This window comes from Etheostoma cragini, chromosome 9 (assembly GCF_013103735.1).
Source record: "Etheostoma cragini isolate CJK2018 chromosome 9, CSU_Ecrag_1.0, whole genome shotgun sequence".
NCBI classification, from domain to species: domain Eukaryota; kingdom Metazoa; phylum Chordata; class Actinopteri; order Perciformes; family Percidae; genus Etheostoma; species Etheostoma cragini.
This window is the reverse complement of record NC_048415.1, coordinates 23,190,335-23,211,342: the sequence shown is the minus strand read 5'-3', so window position 1 is coordinate 23,211,342 and position 21,008 is coordinate 23,190,335. Positions and strand designations below refer to the sequence as shown.

General features: G+C 41.7%; 1 protein-coding gene across 2 annotated transcripts in view; it reads left to right on the top strand.

The window, feature by feature from the left end:
* The first annotated feature begins 7,798 nt into the window (after positions 1 to 7,798).
* The window catches only part of atp10a (ATPase phospholipid transporting 10A), a 33,600-nt gene continuing 20,390 nt past the window's right edge, over positions 7,799 to 21,008 (top strand). Inside the window, exons 1-9 of one of the 2 annotated variants that reach the window (XR_004657949.1) lie at positions 7,799 to 8,542; positions 12,370 to 12,574; positions 13,767 to 13,852; positions 16,578 to 16,684; positions 16,791 to 16,922; positions 17,349 to 17,479; positions 18,735 to 18,987; positions 19,113 to 19,330; positions 19,412 to 19,606. Coding sequence is in view for 1 of the 2 variants with exons in the window: in XM_034881787.1 (XP_034737678.1) it covers positions 8,118 to 8,542; positions 12,370 to 12,574; positions 13,767 to 13,852; positions 16,578 to 16,684; positions 16,791 to 16,922; positions 17,349 to 17,479; positions 18,735 to 18,987; positions 19,113 to 19,330; positions 19,412 to 19,606 (1,752 nt within the window). In the remaining variant the exon portion in view is untranslated. The remainder of the gene's footprint in view (positions 8,543 to 12,369; positions 12,575 to 13,766; positions 13,853 to 16,577; positions 16,685 to 16,790; positions 16,923 to 17,348; positions 17,480 to 18,734; positions 18,988 to 19,112; positions 19,331 to 19,411; positions 19,607 to 21,008) is intronic. The other variant, XM_034881787.1, reaches the window with a different exon arrangement.

Sequence of the window (21,008 nt, the reverse complement as noted above, 5' to 3'; positions counted from 1 at the left end):
CCCCCCCCCCCCCCCCTGTTTGTGTCACATCAGACAACATTGGACTGGATTTTAATATTAGGATCCTCATCTACATCAAAATTGCTGCATGTATCTTTCATTAAGCAGACCAAAATCCACATGAACTCTCAGGAGAAATGTTAGTCAAATGAGCTTTCTCATTAAACACCAATAAGACCCCCCATTCTTTGTATGCAGGCTTTCCCTTGATGCTGCTACATTTCCCATTTGCTAATAAAAGCATGGCACTGCAGTCTCAACGTCCGGAAAAACTCCGATGACTTCTCTGACTTTATTAAAGTCAACATGATGCTGTTAATCAGGCTCTCACTGCCTGACAGTCTTTATGAACACCCATTTCCAAACAATCCTCTCCTATTTCCCAGAGCAATTAGGGGAGATAGCTGGAGTAGGTGTTTGTGATGGTGCCATCTGAAGAAGGTGTGGGTGGATACCAAGATTTTCTGACTGTGTAATATGCTGCAGCAGGACTGATCTAAAGAAAAGCTATGGTATGAGCTTCTACGTCAGTGGCTGGTCCTTTCTCCACCTGCGGCCAGCTCTCCTACACACTCGCAGCAGTCATGGGTGGCGTCATTGAGCCAGGGCTCAGATTTAGATCTGACGCACCTAACTTTTTGCGGAGCAACAGTGTTGAGAATGTTGGCACAGGTGGAAGGAAGGAAAAAAATAATTCTTCTGTGTCAAGGGTGGCCAGACATCTACTTCCACTGACTGAGTTGTATTAAGTAAATAAGACAGGCTTGTGATCAGAAAAAACAGCATCTAGTACTTAACCCACAAGATAAAACAAGGACTAACGTGTGGCCATATTCCTGTGTCGGACCAGTAACATGTCGTAAAGATTAAAAACATCAATCAAATCTAAAAAGTCTCTAGCAAGTGGTTATAAAGGACAGCAGACATCTATGTTAAAATCACCAGCAAGTTAAATCTTGTCGTAACCTGTGATAGAAACCACAACGTGTGTAGTGTATGATGCAGAATAAAAAATGTTTTAGCAGAATTTACACAATGCATCAGCCAGCATGCATTTTCACCCACACATCAGTGCATCGACACCGCAAGGAAGTTTAACACGTGAGGGACACTTTAATCATCCATCTGCTGTTTCTGCAGCACAAGTGTAATTTTTCCTGAGTTGTAGATGCCATGTGCAGTAACTGATTACCTTAGTTAGAAGGGCCTCGAGCCACTCCACATCATTCCAACAGATTGATGTGCAACTTCAACAGAATCAGCAGGTTCACTCCTGGCTTACCTGGAAATTAGTGGGCTAGGCGGTTATTGCTTATATGTGTAAAAAAAAGTAATATCCATTCCATGGATTCATTATGAGGAGAGGTGATCTACAGTCAGACCTTCTCACCTGCGTGTCTCATCAGTCTAGTCTTGCATTGCCAGATCTGTCTCCACAGTGCTGCAAGGGAAGGTCTGGCTCCACCACACACACCTTCTAGGATAGGAGGTTATGACACTTGTTGGCATTTCTTTTATCCAATCACAATCGCCTTGGATGGAGCTAAGCTCTGGATGCAGCGACGGTGGCTCTGCTAAATTGTCTCAGGAAGGAAGTTGTTCTGGTGGAACATTTGCCCCCTGCAAAAGAAAAGACCACATCTAACATTAGATGAAATGAACTGTTGAGATAGTGCAGTAACATGAGCTATTTAAGTCAGCTGATAAATGGTCACACCTCATCATCTCTCACCAGAGTATCTCTGTGTTATGCTTTGCAATCCCACTAATCCGTCCCAAAACATCCTAGTTCATCCTACATTCTTTGTAAATCTTTGCAATCATTCTCTTGACAAACCAAGCAGGCCTGCCTTGTTGCACCATCCCATTTTCTTTTCTTTTTCAGCAAATAGCTTGCTAGATCGAAGTTTGTTGTTTCCTAAAAGTGAACAGTGTTTGAGACACAAAGCGAGCGGAAGGGATGTCAGGCTATTATCCTGGAAATATTCTTCCAGACCATCATCAGTCTAATTTGACCTGGTTTGGATAACTAGCAAAACTGGATTTTATATTTTTAGACACTGACATGTAAATGAATAATCCACGGACTTTGGAGATGTTGTTCAATTTTTGAGATGGTGGGATGAGTTCTGTAACCTCTTTAAACAGGACAGCAGATGGTAAATAAAAGGGTGGTTTTACATGACAAGTTGGAGCTGATATCATTCTCTTCCTTTACATTCATGGCTTCCCCGTGGTTTCTTAACACCTACAGTTCACTGCAGACAAACTGAAGTGCCAAACATCGCAATGTCTCTAGGCAACAGGAGTGTGCTATTCTCATTATAGACATTGTCAGATTTCATAGGCCTTCCAGTCAGACAAGTCATGTCCCTAACCCTCCTAACATGTCAAGGTTAAGTGTTCAATGAGTGAAAAACTGTGGACTGAACCTGGTCACGTGTGTGATCAATGGCCATCATAGATTTCTTCGTATTTGATAAAACATAATTTTGGAGTGACAAGAACTGGGATAGAAGATGTTTCATTGGTCACATAACGCCTACAGCATGCTCATTTACAAAATTCCCTTCTCTAGACCCACACACACACACAAGACACACACACACACACACACACACACACACACACACACACACACACACACAAACAACTGGACACTGCATTGGGAGAAGTGAAGCAGCAAGTGTGTACTGACTGGCGTACCATGCCCTCTTCAGGTTGTTTGCTGTCTGCGTCTGGATGAACTGCAGCTGTGTCTCTTGCAGTAATCTCCAGTCTGCTCGGTAGATTTCCCGAGCAGGCCTTTTCTAGCACCCTCTTGTTGTGGTTTTTAGTGAGTTTTTAGTTTGTGAGGGAGGTTTAATTTCCTAAATCTGACCTATCACCTGAGGCTATTGCACAGTGCTGTTCATGATAGGTAAAGTAAATGTGCTCCTCTAATCTCTAATTTCAGAGAGAAACATCCTTTTTAACTCTACTTACTAGTTTCTTTTCTAATTAGGATTTTACAGATGCTAATAGAATACAACACAATGCTATATATGAAACCAGTGGTTCCCAATTTGGCTATGAACCCTCAAAAAATCATTGTCTGCACAAGGTTTCTTGACACAAGTCAATTATCTGTGAACCAAAGGCATATTTACCCGACCTTTTCCCGCCAAACTTCTCACATGGTTTAATTTCAATAACTGTTTGAGGAAACTCTATTATTTTTATATTGGAAAATTGAAGTCTTTGAAAAATGTCTAAGGCTTGTTGTTTTCTCAATTAATCTTTTGGTCTATAAAACATCAGAAAAGAGTGAAAGATCACCTCAAGACCCCTCAGATTTATCTTGTAAACCTTTGGAAGGGGCCTGACCATCAGATTGGACAGATAGTCTAGCTAGCTGTCTGGATTTACCCTGCAGAGACCTGAGGACCAGGTAACCATAGTCCTCAGATTGGACAGATAGTCTAGCTAGCTGTCTGGATTTACCTTGCAGAGATCTGAGGACCAGGTAACCATAGTCCTCAGATTGGACAGATAGTCTAGCTAGCTTTCTGGATTCACCCTGCAAAGACCTGAGGACCAGGTAACCATAGTCCTCAGATTGGACAGATAGTCTAGCTAGCTGTCTGGATTCACCCTGCAAAGACCTGAGGACCAGGTAACCATAGTCCTCAGATTGGACAGATAGTCTAGCTAGCTGTCTGGATTTACCCTGCAGAGATCTGAGGACCAGGTCACCATAGTCCCCAGAAATCAGCTGCAGGTTAGAACGCCAACACAGAGACAGAGGAAGGGGACAGACATCCGGCTGAAAGGAAAGGGGAACGTTGTGGATATAGATTAGGAACCACCAAACTACCAAACTTTATATAAAGTATAGTTAAGACTGGCTCCACCTCACCCTGCTACACAGGTCAAATAGTGCTTAAGGACCTAAGTAATCCTTTCACTATTGGCTGCTTTGTTTTAATAAGACCGTACACAGTCTTGTGTTGAAAGCATATAATCATTTATTTGATCATTTTGCCGCTGAGATAGTGTTATGTGTACATATTGTGTATGTGCCAGTTGTGTTTGCACAAAGACATGAATAATGTAAAACTTGTAATATACTGAATCAATGGAGAAATTGAATTGTTCTCCAAGCCAAGATGCCCCAGTGTACCTACACTCAGCCAGTAGTTTTCAGCTCAACAGCTTGCTGTCATTGCTGTAGACTGCCCTAGGATAGGATGGGCCTTTGGTTTATCTCCTCTGGGGAACCTGCTGATAAGGGGCCTCTCAGTCTCTGGAGGTACTAAAACTCTTGTCACCATCCCTAAACTTATGTAGAAAATGCAGGAAATGGGATTCAAATAGAAACAATTTTTCTGGCAGAGGGCCCACCGACCTCTTGATTCTTGCCCCCCCCCCCCCATCTCAAACCAAAGTTACACCCTTGATGGCAAGTGTGTCTTTCCTGCTCAGCTTTGCCTCCCTGTACTTCCTCCATGAAACGGCGAGTAAATGAATGAAGCATGATCCACGATCCACCATGAGCTGTGAGCTCCTCTCCAAGGGCAGCATGTCAGATCACTCTGGGAGAGTGCATGTCCTTGTGATGTCATTTTTATGTTACATTCAAGGACACCAGGATGAAATCAAAGTGAACACAGATGCAGAGTGACTATTAAAACTGCAGTGGAAGAGTGTCAGCCCCTCATCACTCCATCTCCTGTAGTCATGGAGATGCAAAAAGAGTTTATAATATTCATATCAAAGCTATATCTAGTGTGTGAATATCAGCACTAGGAACAAGGAAAATGTGTTGCCTCCATGTTCACAATCACACAATACATGATTCAATGTAATGTTTTTGCTAAAATTCATTTGGAGGAATCCCTGAACCAACTGTATCACAGCAAGGATGGCTACTTATGGGGCGGAAAACATGAGAAGGATCTTCACTCAGTTACACAATAAAAAGGGATGTGCAGAGAAGAGAAATACAATAAAACAACCCTAATTTGCATTTGTGGCAGAAACCAAAGCCACAACTTCTTACAATTTTTTTTTCCAGCCGCCACTATTGTAAGACCAGATAATGTAGCTCAAAATAAATTCTTTCAGGAAAACCGAACTTTTAATCACTGCACTCCAAAATTAGTTCAGCTGGTAATGTACTTCTTTGCTGTTTATAACTGTTACATAAATGCAGCTAGTCTCTCCAGATTTAAATATAGCTCAGCGTAATTGTTTCAGGAAGACCTAAGTTAATCAATGCTCTCTTCCTGAATGGAATCAGCTGGTAAAGGCGTTCACCTTCCTGCTCAACCAATCAGAATCGTACACAAATTGCAAGGGCCAATCACAGAGTCACAACCCTGCTTTCAAAAAATCTGGTTCTCCTTGTGCCATTCACTGTTGTTGCAGGCAAAGAGTGCAAGCCTCCAGTCCTCTTCCACCTCCAGTCCTCTACTCCAGCTGAGCGGTCCAGAGCCTCCTTCGGTCTGGTCTTCGGGCTCCTCCGTTGCCACCACCAGTGTCTAGGTTCTGTCGGGGGGTCTGGTGGCTCTCTACCCCTACATAAAGAGATGCAAAATATTTGTATCGTTTATATATTATAATTGCAAAGACTTTGTACACTTCACTTAGCTGTACAATAAACCTTATTTGCATATCTGCAAGCATGTCTCTCCTGATTGAAATGACCACATGTACAGAAAGTAGATTCTGTTACGTTTGAGCCCATGAGACACAAAGCCTCATTTTCCTAAAAGGAACAAAGGTGTGGGATGATTTTATTTTCAGTTGAAAAGCCCACCCTGATTTAATTTAGTTGTTATTGTTTGCTTAGTGCAATGTTGGCTGTTTGAGGCCAGAGTCGGCCTGTTGTCATTAATCACGGGAAATTGAATTGTTCAGTCAAGATGCCCCAGTGTACCTACACTCAGCCAGTAGTTTTCAGCTCAACAGCTGACTGTCCTTGCTGTAGACTGCCCAGGATAGGACGGCCCTTTGGTTTATCTCCTCTGGGGAACCTGCTGGATAGGTGGCCCCTCAGTCTCTGGAGGTACTAAAACTTCAGATCTTTGGGTCGTTTGTTCATTCAGTGCTCGGGGCTCACTGGTCAGCGATTTCATTTTGGAATGTCTTCATCCAGAATTATTATGTACGCCCAGTTTTGCTGGGAATTTATTTGTAAGTGTTCAACGATTCATTGTCTCAAATTACTGCTTTTTCTGTTTATGCAATAAACTCCGGAGCCCCCATGTGTAGGATGTTCTGACTTTGGTGACTCCTAGTGGTAGAATCTAAAAAAAGCACAGCATGGTGTCTTTTTATATTTAATGCTTATATCATAATTATGTTTATATTATATAATATATAGATTTATATATGTGATTGATAATTTAATAGACATACTGCACTATATGATTAGAGAAATATCTGACCATTATGTTGTATACTTCATAATAACAGTTGCTGACCATTGAAAAGAAAGATTTACTTTACTTTTAGAAGGCTAAAGTTGTAAATAATATGGTGTCTGCCACATTGTCATGCTTGAATGAATTTATAAAACGGTGTATAAGGTGGCATGGATTTTTTTCATACAAAAGTACATAATAGCGTGTCAACAAGACAGCAGGACAAAGAATCTCTGGGTGTCCTGCCCCAGGCGAGTTTTGAGCATCAACGACTTCATTTCCTGTATTCGGACACATTTTCATGCACCAATTTAAGGTGGGAATCCCTTTATGTGAAGAAGAAAACAACAGATGTCAATTCAAAACATATCTAAAATATGATGGAAACGTTGTTGCCTGTCATTGGACATGTTTAAGTGGGTACATGGAAATCCTTGCGGGTTCCCAGTCCGTATACTGTGTAGACCTTAGTGTCACCATTAGCATTCATTTGGAGTTGTGCTTCTTGCAAACTGACGGATGAATACTCACTTTTTCTTCTTGTAGCTCTTTAGTAAAATGTGTCTTTAGCAAACTGAAAGGCCGTTTGACTTTCTTCCCTAGTTACTTCCAACTTTGTCTCTTAGTTGAAGGCGGTTATTTCAGGTTTAATTGATTAATGAGTCTGAGGTCTGGATTTTGGGTTTAGAAGTTATTTAGCTCCTAGTTTGTCAAAATGATGCTAGTGGCCTGGCAAGAAACAAAAAAAAAATCAATTGTCATTTGAACCTTCACTTACCCCAAAGACACAAGCTGGCCAATCACAGCGCAGTGTAGGACTGGCTCTATCAGGGGTCCTGTAGCATAGTGAAAACTTCTACATTAAATTCATCTGTAAAATATAACACACTGTGGTTTTTATAGAGCTAACTCATTTAATGTATGTATTTTGTTATTATTTTCTGATTTCAATGGGTTTATTTTCCCATCTTTCTTACATTATTATTATGTTATCACTAGTGTTAATGTTATCAATATTAGAAGGATAGTAAAACTTTAATTCTACATCAAAGATTCTCCATCTCAAATGTATAGACAATAGAAATACAAACATGAATCAGACTTTTTATTAGTTATTTTTGTCTCTCTTGTGCAAACTGACACACTTATTGCGCTGTGTGTATTTGGCTGCTTCCTGTGAGCCAGTGTAAACTCCAATAATACCGCGTGGCACTTGGAGACACACAACCCCAGGTTGGGTCGAGGAGGGGCCCTGTGGGAGGGGCCCTGTGGGAGGGGCCCAATGGGAGGGGCCTTCCCATTTCCAAAAGAGTGCGACCCCTGACCGCTGACGAGCGCTCTGTTTTTGCTCAGCCTGCGCGCATGCGCCGATATACACACACCGCACCCGGACGCCAGCCGTAGCGAAGGCCCATCCACATAACTTAGAAATCCAGCGGGGAGCTGTGGGAAGCCGGAGTTAGCCCTCCCTACTATCTCAGCATCCTTCCCAGCAGTAGGGGGAAAAAGGAGAAGCCAAACAGGCAAAAGTTTTTCTCTGACTCGCGAAAAGAGGAGTCGACATGGATGAGAAGGAGCTGTTTGTGAGCATAAACGAAAAGACATTCTCCACACGGTAGAAGGATGATAACTTAGCTAGCACTTAGTGTTGTTTTGTATGAGAGGACAGGAAAACCACGACTGTGGGAAAGTTTCAAGCAGGGACTGGCTATGGCGCGAGAGGGCGAAGAGCCCGGGACGGCCAGAGCTCCACAAGCCGCAAGGCAGAGAAAGAAGAAACCAAAGGAGAACAAAACCAGGACAGTCCACGCCAACATACTGTATGACAACGCCAAAGGGTCGGAAAACCCGAACCGGAACTATGCAAACAACAAGATTAAGACGACCAAATACACTGTGCTGTCTTTCCTGCCAAAGAATCTGTTCGAACAGTTCCACAGATTTGCTAATGTCTACTTTGTTTTCATCGCTTTGCTGAATTTCGTTCCAGTTGTCAGTGCCTTTCAGCCAGAACTAGCTCTGGCTCCTGTAGTTTTCATCTTGTCTGTCACTGCCATCAAAGACTTATGGGAGGACTACAGAAGACACAGGTCGGACCGAGAAATCAATCACATGGATTGTCTGGCGTACAGCAGGTAAGCGGGGCCTAGGTCCTGGCAGCAGCCAGCAGTGGCCAGCTGTTGCTGAAACCTTGTGTGTTTAGTACAAACTGTCCTCCCCCAATGCATCTCACACACACATTCCCATCAGCTGTGGAAGGCAGATTGCTCACACTTTCTCCACTTTCTTGCCACATGATGCAACCTGGCCTTCATGCTTGTACCCAGATGTCAGACTCTCAGACAGATATCTGGGTCCAGGATGGGGAACATAAAACAGTTCAGGCCTCAGAGTGAAGCCTGGCTTAACCCATAAGCAATATATTTATATACCACATGTGGAATCGTGAAGTCCAGAAAACCTCCAGTTTGCTGCCCACCTATCTGTCAGAGAGGTGTAAAAAAGTTGTTCTGATTATACAGATGTTCCCTTAGTGCTGTCATTATTATTACGTATGAGACAGTATACCTGACAACCTGTTTCCCTCCCAAGCTTTCTCTACTACTAACTATACCCCCGAGCCTGCCAGTGCAGAGTGTTTTTGCTAATGAAAAGCAGCACTGTCGTCCATGTACAGAGCATAATTCATGGTAATCAAAAGGCTCTGTGTTTAGTGGCTCCACAGGTTTAGCTAAGTTGTGACCCAACGCTGCTCTGTCAAGGTTGGACATAATTGAATTTTCTTGCGCTGTGGCGATAGAGTGCAAAACATCTCCTTTCCCAACCTGGCAACCGCTGACTTGACGAAACCTGCATGGCACTGTCATTTTATTTTTCTCAAGGTAAAATACACAGTCGCTTAAACTGCCGATTGCTCTCTTTCTAACTGCAGGTAATGAACCATGTGTGAATGGTTTGCCTAATGCTTTTCTTCACTTCCTTACACAGACACTTTTCATTTGGAAACGCAGAATGAGGTTGTCTTTATGATATGGGGTATAGAGCTGCAAAGATGAATCGATTAGTGTTCAACTATTAAATGAATCGCCAACCATTTTTTATGAGAAAAGTAAGCTCTTTAATTCCAGCTTGTTAAATGGGAATATGTTCTAGTTTCTCTCTCCTCTGTGACAGTAATCTGAATATCAAAAACAAGCCATCTGAGGACATCATCTTGGGCTTTGGAGAACACAGATCAACATTTTTACCATTTTCTCAAATTTTATAGACCAACTAATTGATTCACTGAGAAATGGTCTCTCTTTGCCAGACCTTCCTCCACAGCGCTGCAAAAGAGGGTCTGCCTAGACCACACAGCATTCTGGGATGGGAGAAAACATACCCTGGTCTATTGACATTTCTTTAAACCAATCACAATCACCTTGGGTGGGGCTAATCTCTGGACAGAGCCACGGTGCCTCTGCTAAATAGTCTCAGGAAGGAAGTTGTTTTGGTGGAACATGTGTACGTTCAGAAGTAGTTTTAGTTGTCAACAGAAAACTCCGATTGGACAGATAGTAATGGTTTGTTCTGAACTCCCACGTCTGTGAACATCCAGTTTGACCACAACTGAACTTGCCGTTGTCTATCTAAGCTGATACATTCTTCCATAACTGGAGAATTAATTAGTGAAGTGCATGGACCCTACTTTCTCTGCTCTATTTACTCTAGTTATTTTGGAGTCATGCACAAAGACTGGGAGATACATTTCACAATTAAGCAGCATTGAAGGACTGTGGACAGCCAGTAGACCTCAGATTCTGTCCTCATTTCACTTTCTGTTTGTTTCAGAGAATATCTCTGGTGGGTTTTAATGTAAATGTAGAAAAACACATACCATTTATCCTCTATTCCTTATTGTTGCTCTAAGTTGAAATCCTTGGGGGTAGTTGTGACCTTTTTTGTAAGAACAGCGCTCAGGGGTATTTCCAACAGGCATAGTATTCATCGCATTCACAGATATACATCTTGGTTATTGTTACAGTATAGTATTTATTAAGATGTGAAGTCAAAGATAACAAAAACTACATGCTCACTACAATCACGCATTTAAAATGTAAGTTTACTCATGTGGCGGCCTTTTTACGTATGCTGCCATCTTTTAAAATGGGTTGTAGTTGTTGGTGATTCTTTGTGGCACCCCCCCAATATCTCTCTGTCTTACAGAAGTGTTTTTCTTCCTTTCTCCAGACAGCATGCATTGTGCTTTGCCAAAAAAGTAGAAACTTAAGTGAACTCCTACTAACAATCATTATCATTAGCGATGCATCTGCAGACTATTTTCTCAATTAATTGATCATTCATGGTCTATGGACGGTCACAATGTTCCGGAAAGGGATGTTTTCAAATTGCTTTTGATATGTAACGGCCCAAAACTTAAAATATATTTTGATATATTTTCAGTTTTAAAGGTTTTGGATATGCAGATAGATTTCCTGCTTATTTGTAGTCATACACTGCTCAGGAACTTTGACTAAACCCAGTCTCAAAATAAGTGTATTTTACTATAGTATAAAGTAATTTATTGAATGAACTACTTCAGAGATTGACTGGTTGACTGATCAGTCAGTGTATCAGTAAGTATACCTCACACACTGCACTGAGTTCCAACTCTTACTGCAATAGCCAACTTTACAACACTGGGTCACTTATTGAACAAGTGTGTGCTCTATCTGCGGCCTAAGTCTTTTCCATCTCACCTCAGGCTATGGATGAGTTTTCAGGCACTACAAAAACAAGACTAAGAGGGAATGTTTAGGGCTGCAACTAACGAGTATTTTTATAGTGGATTCATCTGTTGGGTTATAAAATGGTGATAAATATCAATTGATGTTTCCCAAAGCCCAAGATGACGTTCTAAATGTCTTGTTTTTTCCATAACTCAACCCTAGACTAAGTTTACTGTCACAGAGGAGTAGAGAAGCTACACAATGTTCACATTTAAGAAGCTTTAAGAGAACTTTGACCTTTTTTTGTTATAAGAGACGACTCCAACCAATGAATCGATAATCAAAATAGTTGGTGATTAATTCTGAGCGGTTCATCTTTGCAGCTCGAGAAATATTACTAACATAGGTTTTCAGTTTGTCATTGTCCTTTTAGATTCTGTTTATTTGTTCAGTGGAATATAAAGTGCATGGCAATAGTCTGATTTTCATGCTGACCCCACGTGCATTTTGGTGACAAAATTCAAGGGAAGGAACGTTTTATATACTTGAATATGAGTCATTAATGTCAAAGGGGGAGAGGGGGTGGGGGGCTGGTTGTTATGAATAAATAACATTATGAGTGTTTTTCCCTTTCACTTCCTGACTGTTGTTTGTAGCCTGGCTGTATGCATTATTTAGAATATTCACAACCAGGAATATCAAATTGTTCAGAAATGAACCGTGGTTACCATTTAGTGAAGTTTTGCCCGTTAATAGATGCGAGTGCAGCAAGTTCCTCTAAGTAGTGACGTCATGTACGGTCTCTCAGCGTGACACTGCAAACTCATCGATTGTTTGATTGTAGTGACGTGGACTGAGAATAGAAAACCCTTGTAAGATTTATTTTGAAACAGTGTTGTAACAAAAAGATGTCATGTTGTACAAAGTGGAATTTATTCCTCCTTAGTTCATTTAACCCTCTAAAAAAGTCTCATCCCAAACCGCTATGTAATGCAGTGCTATGTCCCTGCTAAACAACATTTTGGACATTTTTGTCTATTGATGGATGTATTGAGGAGGAAGTTGTCGAGGATATTGGATATCAACAAACAGGCTGTCCTCTTTCACGCGCGACACATTTCCAGTCCCGTACTGATTTATGGAAGTTGAGCTGCAGTTTCTGTTTATAGAAGCACCAATTATAAAAACAATAGCACCACATCTCTCACCCTGCAGCTTCTACCAGCCCTTTTGTCCTCTCATTGTTCTGGCAGAGCGGACAGACGATACGTGGAGAGGTACTGGAAGGAGGTTCGGGTGGGAGACTTCATCAGGCTGCGATGTAACGAGATCCTCCCCGCCGATGTTCTGCTGCTGAGCTCCAGTGACCCCGACCGCCTGTGCCACATTGAGACCGCCACACTGGACGGGGAGACCAACCTCAAGCAGAGGCAGGTCGTCCGCAGCTTCCTTGACCTGGTGAGGCGGCCGCTCCTTAACATTTTGTCTCCATCTTATCCTGATTACTGCAGTCAATATCTTATTTAATCACGATACGATGTATTGATTCTTAGGACAACGATACAATATTTACTGATATTACTAGGGCTGGGTATCATAAAAAAATGTTTGATACAGGTACCGATACCAATACCATGACTTCTATACCTGCTCCTAAACAATACTTATGAAACAAAAAGAAATTACAACATCACACGTTAAAGGCACAAATCTTTTTATTGATGATCCAGGTCCGACTACGTGAGCCCGTCTCTGTGTAACGTCGAGGTTTTTCTGCCTGTTTCTAATACATGTAACGTTGGACAGCCAATCACAGACACTATCAGATCATGGTAGATGGTGGACGCTGATGAGCTTTACTCTGTGGATATTGAAATCGATATAGAATGACGAGGCATTTCCCAATACAATAAAGGGAAAAGCCCCAAAAAATTAGCATAAAGAAAAACAAAAATCTATAACTACTCTTTTTAATAGAAAAGAATAAATATAAAGTGGTAATTTCAAAATGAAAGCGCATTTTAAAGATGACCAGGTATTGATATTTTCACTTTGTATCAATGATATTGGATCAATAAGCATTCAGTCAATATATCGATCCAGATCAATGTATCATTACACCCCTAATCCTGATTGGTCTACGTATGTCACACGAATAGCTTGAAAGAATTTTGTTGTTGGATGCAAAACTTCATGTTCGCAAAAGCTTATTTGGAACTTTACACCCAGCTAATCACTTAAGAAAAGTCAACCAATTACGGCTGCAATTACCCAAGAAGTGATTATTTTTTGTTAATATGAAGATGCTAGTTTCACTACTCTGTATTTTAAAAGTTACATTTTTTAAAGTTGTGTGCGCACTTGTTATCAAAGCTAAATGTGTTTTTCTATTTCTGGTGAAAATATTTTCTTATAAGTAGTAGAATAATACTGGTAATGTTGATAATTTACAAAACATTCAATAATTTATCAAATGCAAACATTAAAACTAAAAAATTAATTAATGTCTACGAGCCCCATGAAAATCCAGCATCTCTCATTGACTGCACCTCAGATCATAAACATGTTTCAATCTTAAAATACACCATATGTGTCCCTCCATATGCGCTCCAGCTCCTGCCTGAATAATGGCTTGGTTGTCTGTTTGCAGGATTGTGATTTTGACCCCTTAAAGTACAACGGCATGATTGAATGTGAGAAACCCAACAACGACCTGAACAGATTCCGAGGCTACATGTGAGTATTCTCCTGTTTAGTCCGCTCTGTACAAGGTGGGACTGACGGCTGCCCAACATTTTAAAACCAACGTTTGAAACCTAAGATGCTCAACTTTATTTGTCAAGTTTTTTATTTTATTTTAAAATGATGCAGTGACATTTTCAGTGATGTTTAGCTCCAGAATGGAAATAATGTGAAACTGCGGTTTGTTGAAAAGCCAGGAGTCTCCAGCTTATAATTATGACTTAAATAGTTTTTCCAAGTCAAGATGACAATTTGCTTTCCTGCGTTGTGGTTTTGTCTGTTTGACCATGCACATGTGAATATTTATGTGTTTCCTCGTGACCAGAATAAACAGAAGAATCAGCTGCTCGTTGCAGCCTGATGACTGAAGCTGTAGTTCCTAGACCTCTGCCAGAGCTTGCCCAGCTTGCGTATTAAGCGACAACAACTTGTCCCCCTTTTTTCAGCTGATTTCCTGTGTAATACCTTACGTCCTTTTGTGTGTGTTTGCAGTAGAAATGCTTGAGGATATGTTTTTCTCAAGATGTAGTGGAGGTATTGACCGAGATGGCAAAAGAGGAAAAGCTTGTAGATTCAGCCCATCCTGTTGTGTGTACTTTGTCCCTTTCCTTTTATTAGGCGCATTTAAGCTAATTGCTATATAGCTTTGTGGCCGTTGTACTAACCAGTATGTGACTAGTGACATTTGTTCATCCACTTGTCGTGTTTCATACTGGTCAACTAGCTTTAATTTTATACTTCAGTGACTGAACTATGCCAGGTGAGACTAATCAGAGAAGCTATTGAGTTGCTTGATGCGAAATGTAGGATCTGGGGGTTTTGGAGCTTGACCCATACTACTACTCTCGACATCTGGATTTGGAGAAGACACAGATTTGGAACAAACGTCTATTTGGTCTCTAGGATGAACTGATTACACTGAAATGTTTTGGGCCATATAACATTTTCATACATGTTTGTTATGTTATGGTTATTATGTGATAATGGATGTAAACTGCAACTTGAGTGGTTGGTGGAGCCTTACAACCGCGAGCCAGTAATACTATTTTTTTTCTGTATCTTGTTAGTCAGCACAATGCAAAACTAAGTTGTTTTACTTCCAAATCTTGGATGCCAATTGGCACGAGTTGGCACTCAAACATCTACAGTAACACAGTTGAAATTGGGTTATCCATGCAGTGTAATTTTATTCTTGCATATACAAGTTTTCATGTTGACATAAAACGTTTTCACTCACTTATCTGAAGATAGTTGCCAGGCAACTTCATGGTGAGAACAGGACTCCACAAAGTCACAGCGCCCAGCCAAGAAATAATTCAGGACAAATACAACACATCATGTCACATTTTAAGCTTTAATTCAAACCAATGAGCTAAAACATGTTAGACGGTTACATTCTCACAGAGCTAATGGTTTCCTCTGATTTCCTACAGACATAAGAGTGCTGTTGATCTTCTTTGCTAATCTTCAGAAAGAAAGCAAATTAGTGCTTTTCTTAAAATTTTGAACTATTCATGGTCATGTTCTCAGTGGGATGCAGCGTGTCCGCTCCCTGCTATTGTTAGCGTATCAGAGACCTGGAATAATGCCAGGTGTCTCTACTTGGCCTTTTCATTGTGTCTCTTCCCTGAAGATGAGAAACATCCTCTGAGCTTACAGTAAAACGGCCGGGCTGAACCGCACTTACATTAATATGACATTTATTCTTTGCTCAGAAGGAGACCAGATGCTGCAGGTATTCCGTTGCCAGGCTACAGTGGCGCATGGGGCACAGTGGCAGGATGAGGTGGGCATTTGTGTCAGCAGTGTTTTATTACATTAAGAGCAATGGCACCAAGTCTAATCTCACTTCCTTTGTGGGAGAGAAAAGCACTCTTTGTCTCTGAGTGTTATCAATTTCTTGAACAGTGTGAGCTATGAGCTGGGATGCGCTGGGTGTAAACTACGGCGCCTTGGAACTCAGGCACAGTGAGTAATCTATAACGGTGGTGACGTGTCCACCGGCCTGCTGTCAGAGGCCAAAGGATGAACTTTTAGTAAACATGCTGACTGTTGTGTGACTTTAAAAGAAGCTACAACAGAGATGATTAAGCACTGCTTCCAGCTAAAGGTTGTGGGGCTGTTTAAACTAACACCCTTGTAATCCTTGGTTTAGTAATAGGATTAAGGCTGACATTAAAAGCTCAGCTCTCCCCACAACAGACACATTTGCCCCTTATTTGATACAGCTCAGCCTATACATCTCACTTTTAGTTTAAAACCCTTTTCCGTGAGAGGTTTGAACTTCCTTGGCTGAATTCAGTCTTTGTACAACATCGACACTCGCGATGAGCCCGACAAGCTTTAAATTTAAGAGTCTGAAGTGAGGTCCAAGGGTCAGCGATAGAGCAGTGAATTGCCTGATTGATTCTAAGCCCGAGGGGTTTCTGTGGAGCGGTAGAGCGGTCAGTGCTTCTGTATCAGAGTCAATTTGTGCTGAGATAAGGGCTGCTGGCAAGGGAAGACCACGATGCTTTAGAGCATGATCAATTGAGGTGCTCAGCAGAATAAACAGATGTTGTCTTGGGGGCTCTGGCATAGACAGATACTTTGTTTCTCCTAGCAGCAGTATTTTTTACACCTGAGTATAAAGACATAGCAATGATCATTTTGCCCTTGTTTGATAAACTTTTTTAGACCAGCACTTGAAGTCATTTTTATGCATCTTCTAACCTGACAGAGTCCATCGAAGTGGCCGAAGAGATGCACTTTACAAAGAGAACCTGCTGCTGAGAGGCTGCACTATCCGCAACACCGAAGAGGCTGTGGGAATAGTCATTTACGCAGGTTAGCTCGCTCATAACCATGTTGTAGGCTCGCTGTCACACTCCATTTTTTTCACCCCTGACCTGCTGCTGTTAGTGTGCTGTTAACACTCTGTGTGTCTTCGCAGGTCACGAGACCAAAGCCATGCTTAACAACAACGGCCCGCGCTACAAGCGCAGTAAACTGGAGAGACAGATGAATGTAGATGTGTTCTGGTGTGTCATCATCCTGCTGGTCATGTGCCTGTTTACTGCTGTTGGTGAGTAGCCCTTGTTTACAATCTCTAAAAACCTTATGGCTCTGTTGATACATTTGATATTAAAACCTTGATTTCTTTACTTATATTGCAGAAGTTAAGTGTATTAAAAAGATTCATAATTAACTTATGCCTCGACAAGCAGCTAGTCTTTTCTAGTCTTTGAACATATGTCACGGCACGCACAGGAAAAGGAAGTACACAAAACAAAATCTAACAAGTACATCACAAACTTATCTAAACTAAATTACGTAACATGACACATTGATCCAGGAGTAACATCTAGGTAGCTCACAAAGAAGGAAAACAAATAGTTCTTACACCAAAAGACAAAAAAAGAACATCTATGACTGTGTTTGCTGTGCTTTTTATTGATATCTTCTTATTCCAGTGTTTATGTGAGTTGACCTTGTGGTGTTGCTGTTCCAGGTCATGGGCTGTGGATGTTTCAGTACGGAGATAAGAGACCTGTGTTTGACGTTCTTAGTCCAGAGGGGACAGACTTATCACCCATCATGTCAGCCATTTATCTCTTCCTTACCATGATCATCGTCTTTCAGGTACGAACTGGAGAGAAGCCTAAAGAAACAAAGGCACAGACAAAACAGAATGTATTGTTAGGGTTGAAATGTTTTATCCCACTGACTGTACACAAGCATTGCTGTAAATCAAGGATTGGCAGTAGTTCTTTCAGCTCCGGGGGTGCGTGACATCTAGATCTCTGTTGTCACATTTAAGCTGGAAACGGAGTGAGGAAGTACTGGCTTCATACTGCAAAAATAATCTTTTTATTACGAGACGAAATGACACCTGACACCTATCGATTGAGTTGACCTATTTATCTGAAATGTCAGTGAAAATGTCGCCCTGTCCTGTGTCAGATACTGCACTCAGTTCCCCTGATATTGGGTAACGTTGGGAATAAATGAAGAAGCTCAGTGGAGATAGCAGTTTTGTTTCACTGTACAAACAAACAGTTACTGTTTGAGGTTAAAGAACTACCAGTATTGCTTGACTTCATGCTTGATACCCTGTCAAATAAACACATGACTTTGTTGGCATCCAGGCACGAGGAGAATGTGCAGGCTGAACTGCCTTCCCAAAAGCTATGACTCATTTTTCCAAAACTACTTTCCAGCAGTGTTCCTTGGAAATGTTGCAATCAAGATTAAACCACTTTTTGGGAAACAATTAAACATATAGCCAGCATCCTTATATGTACCTTTTTTAAATGATTAAGATCTTGAGCAATATGATGGCTAACATAAAAGCTGTAATAGTCTAAAATGATGATTCACAATCCTCTTAGGTGAGACACACCCTGACAGGCCTGTCAGATCAACTCAACTACCCCTTCTTGACACCACTCTTTATTTCATCCAACTAACTATCTATTAATTTAATATTTTAATCATGGCTTTTAGCTCACATGTATCTATTACTCTTACCTACTTAACCATTTGTCCATAACTTTTAGCTATTTAACTATGTATCCATTGCTTTTAGCTAACTATCTTTTTAACCTTTTTGTCCATTAACTTTAGCTATCTATCGGTTTTAATCATGGCCTTCAGCTTGCTATCTATATTTTACTTGTTGTCCATTACTTTTAGCTAAGCATTTTAAGTGCTTGCTAACTGGTTATCACACAGTCTCAACTTGTGAGTGTAGTGTCCAGTTGTTAGAGCTGACTCGATATGTGGATACAGTTATCGTAATTACTTTGCGGTCTACCCATGTGCATATACAAAGCAAGCTTGAAAAAACGATAACCAGCTCTGTCTGTTTTCTAACAAAGCTTCTGTCCTCTCCTAGGTGCTGATCCCTATCTCCCTTTTTGTGTCGATTGAAATTGTCAAGATCTGCCAAGTGTACTTCATCCATCAGGACATGGATCTGTACGACGAGGAGACGGACTCTCACCTGCAGTGCAGGGCTCTAAATATCACCGAGGATCTCGGCCAGATGCAATACATCTTCTCTGACAAGACGGGCACGTTGACGGAGAACAAGATGGTGTTTCGCCGCTGCACTGTGGCAGGGGTAGAGTACTCCCATGATGCCAATGGTAAGACAAGCCAGCACACACACACACACACACACACACACACACACACACACGCTCCCTTACAAAAACAGTGAGCAGCCATTGCCTTTTTAAGTCTCTCTTAATGATTTGTGTATGTTTACCAGCTAGAAGACTGGCTATGTACCAGGAGATGGATTCTGAGGAGGAAGACTGTACGTCTCACGGTGGCACCCTGCCCAGGCGGGACAGTATGACCAGCCACCAGAGCGCCCGGGTGGTGCTGCGCACCCAGAGCACCAAGTCCCACCGCAGGACGGGGAGCAGGGCGGAGGCCAAGCGAGCCAGCATCCTGTCTAAGCACACAGCTTTCAGCAGCCCCATGGTCAGTGTGCCTCACCGTCACGTCGTCCTTCGTCCTCTGTGATGTATGCTCACCTCTGACAAACCCTCCTCTGTCCATCAGGAGAAAGATATCACCCCTGACCCTCAGCTTCTAGACAAAGTCAATGAATGCAGCAGTCAGATGGACTTCATGCGCTTCCACAGCCAGCCCATGTCCCAGCTGCCCTCTGAACTCGCTGACATCATTGATTTCTTCATCGCTCTCACCATCTGCAACACGGTGGTGGTGTCTTCTCCCAACCAGCCCAGGCAAAAGGTAAAACTCACCTCAACAAAATCTATCCAGTCAAACCTTCTCCGGGTCAATAAGAGGTAATCCCTTTCACCATTCAGAAATGACTGAGATAGTCAACTTGGTCAGAGAGGCTTCCAGAGAGTAGTGCAGGACCTACAGTATATATCTAAACTTGTGTGTTTAGAGAGGTAGTATCTCCTCCAATACTGCCTAAAACGCTGGTATCGGGAATTACTGGAGTTTATGCACTGATCCAGTACCACGTAATAAAGAAAAATCTAGGTTAAAGTAGTTTATTTATGTCCTTTTTTGGTTATAACTGACTATCAAGCTGAATCAAAAAAAAAAAAAAAAAAGTTCTGTTGCGTTCATTGTTTGTTTGGATTGGTATCTGGAAGCAAATAATGCCATCGGACCATCCGTTCCTGGTTCTGGTTTGACCCTCTCACCTTCTTCTTCTGCCTGCTTTTTGTCCAATCTTTCAGTCATTAGAAGAGATTTTGTATGGATATTCGTGTCCCCCATAGGACAAATGTTATAGCTTTGACAATTCCCTGACTTTTGACTGAGGAACCACAGATCAAAGATTTAATTTTACTAATACTTTCGTTTACTAAAATGCCTGAAAACTAAAACTAAACCCTTGTGGTTTAGCGGATACCTTTTTGGTATATTTTGGGGTTTTCTCTGGTCAAATCATTACCGGTCCAATCCACAAACAGAGGGTGTGTCTGAGAACGATGAAGGCGAGGTTGTGCACTAGTTTGAGTTGTAGTTCTGTAATGGTGGAGGAGAAAGGTGCGAGCGAAGCCATTGGGTCCGCTGTGGCAACGCTGCAGAATATCCAGAAGTTAAAGCCCGAGCAAGAACAATCTTTGATGAGTTCTGCTGGTGGCCCTCCCCCCTCGCGGGTTTCGGGAAAAGTTTGATTTTCCAGCTCGCTCCATTCGTGGTGAATGAGGTGGCTAAAGCTAATGCTAGCGAAGCTAAGCCAAAGTCACAACCAACTATTAACGATTGGTTCTGGCAGAAAAAAAGCTTCAAGAAAGTTAACATTCAGAGTGGTGAGACTCTCTGTACAATGAAATGGACCAGAGTCTCCTAGGACCAGGCTAGTTTGGGCCTTTGAAAAAACATTCAGACAAATTGAGGCAAACTATATTTTGCTGAAAAGGTCACAACTGACAGACATACAGTATATACAACCAGACAAGTAGATGTTGCTTTGCCACATATTTCCCCATTTCTGATGCATAATCTTAAAGGCAGGGTTGGTAACATTGAAAAAACTTGCAAGATTTGAAAGTAGCATCTTTTCTCGTCTAACCCCTCTCCCTGCCCTCGGGGCTCCGACCCACACACAGACGTGCACGAGCACTGCTTATTCAATGCTCCAGAGCAGAGCGGAGAAAGGGCCGCAAAT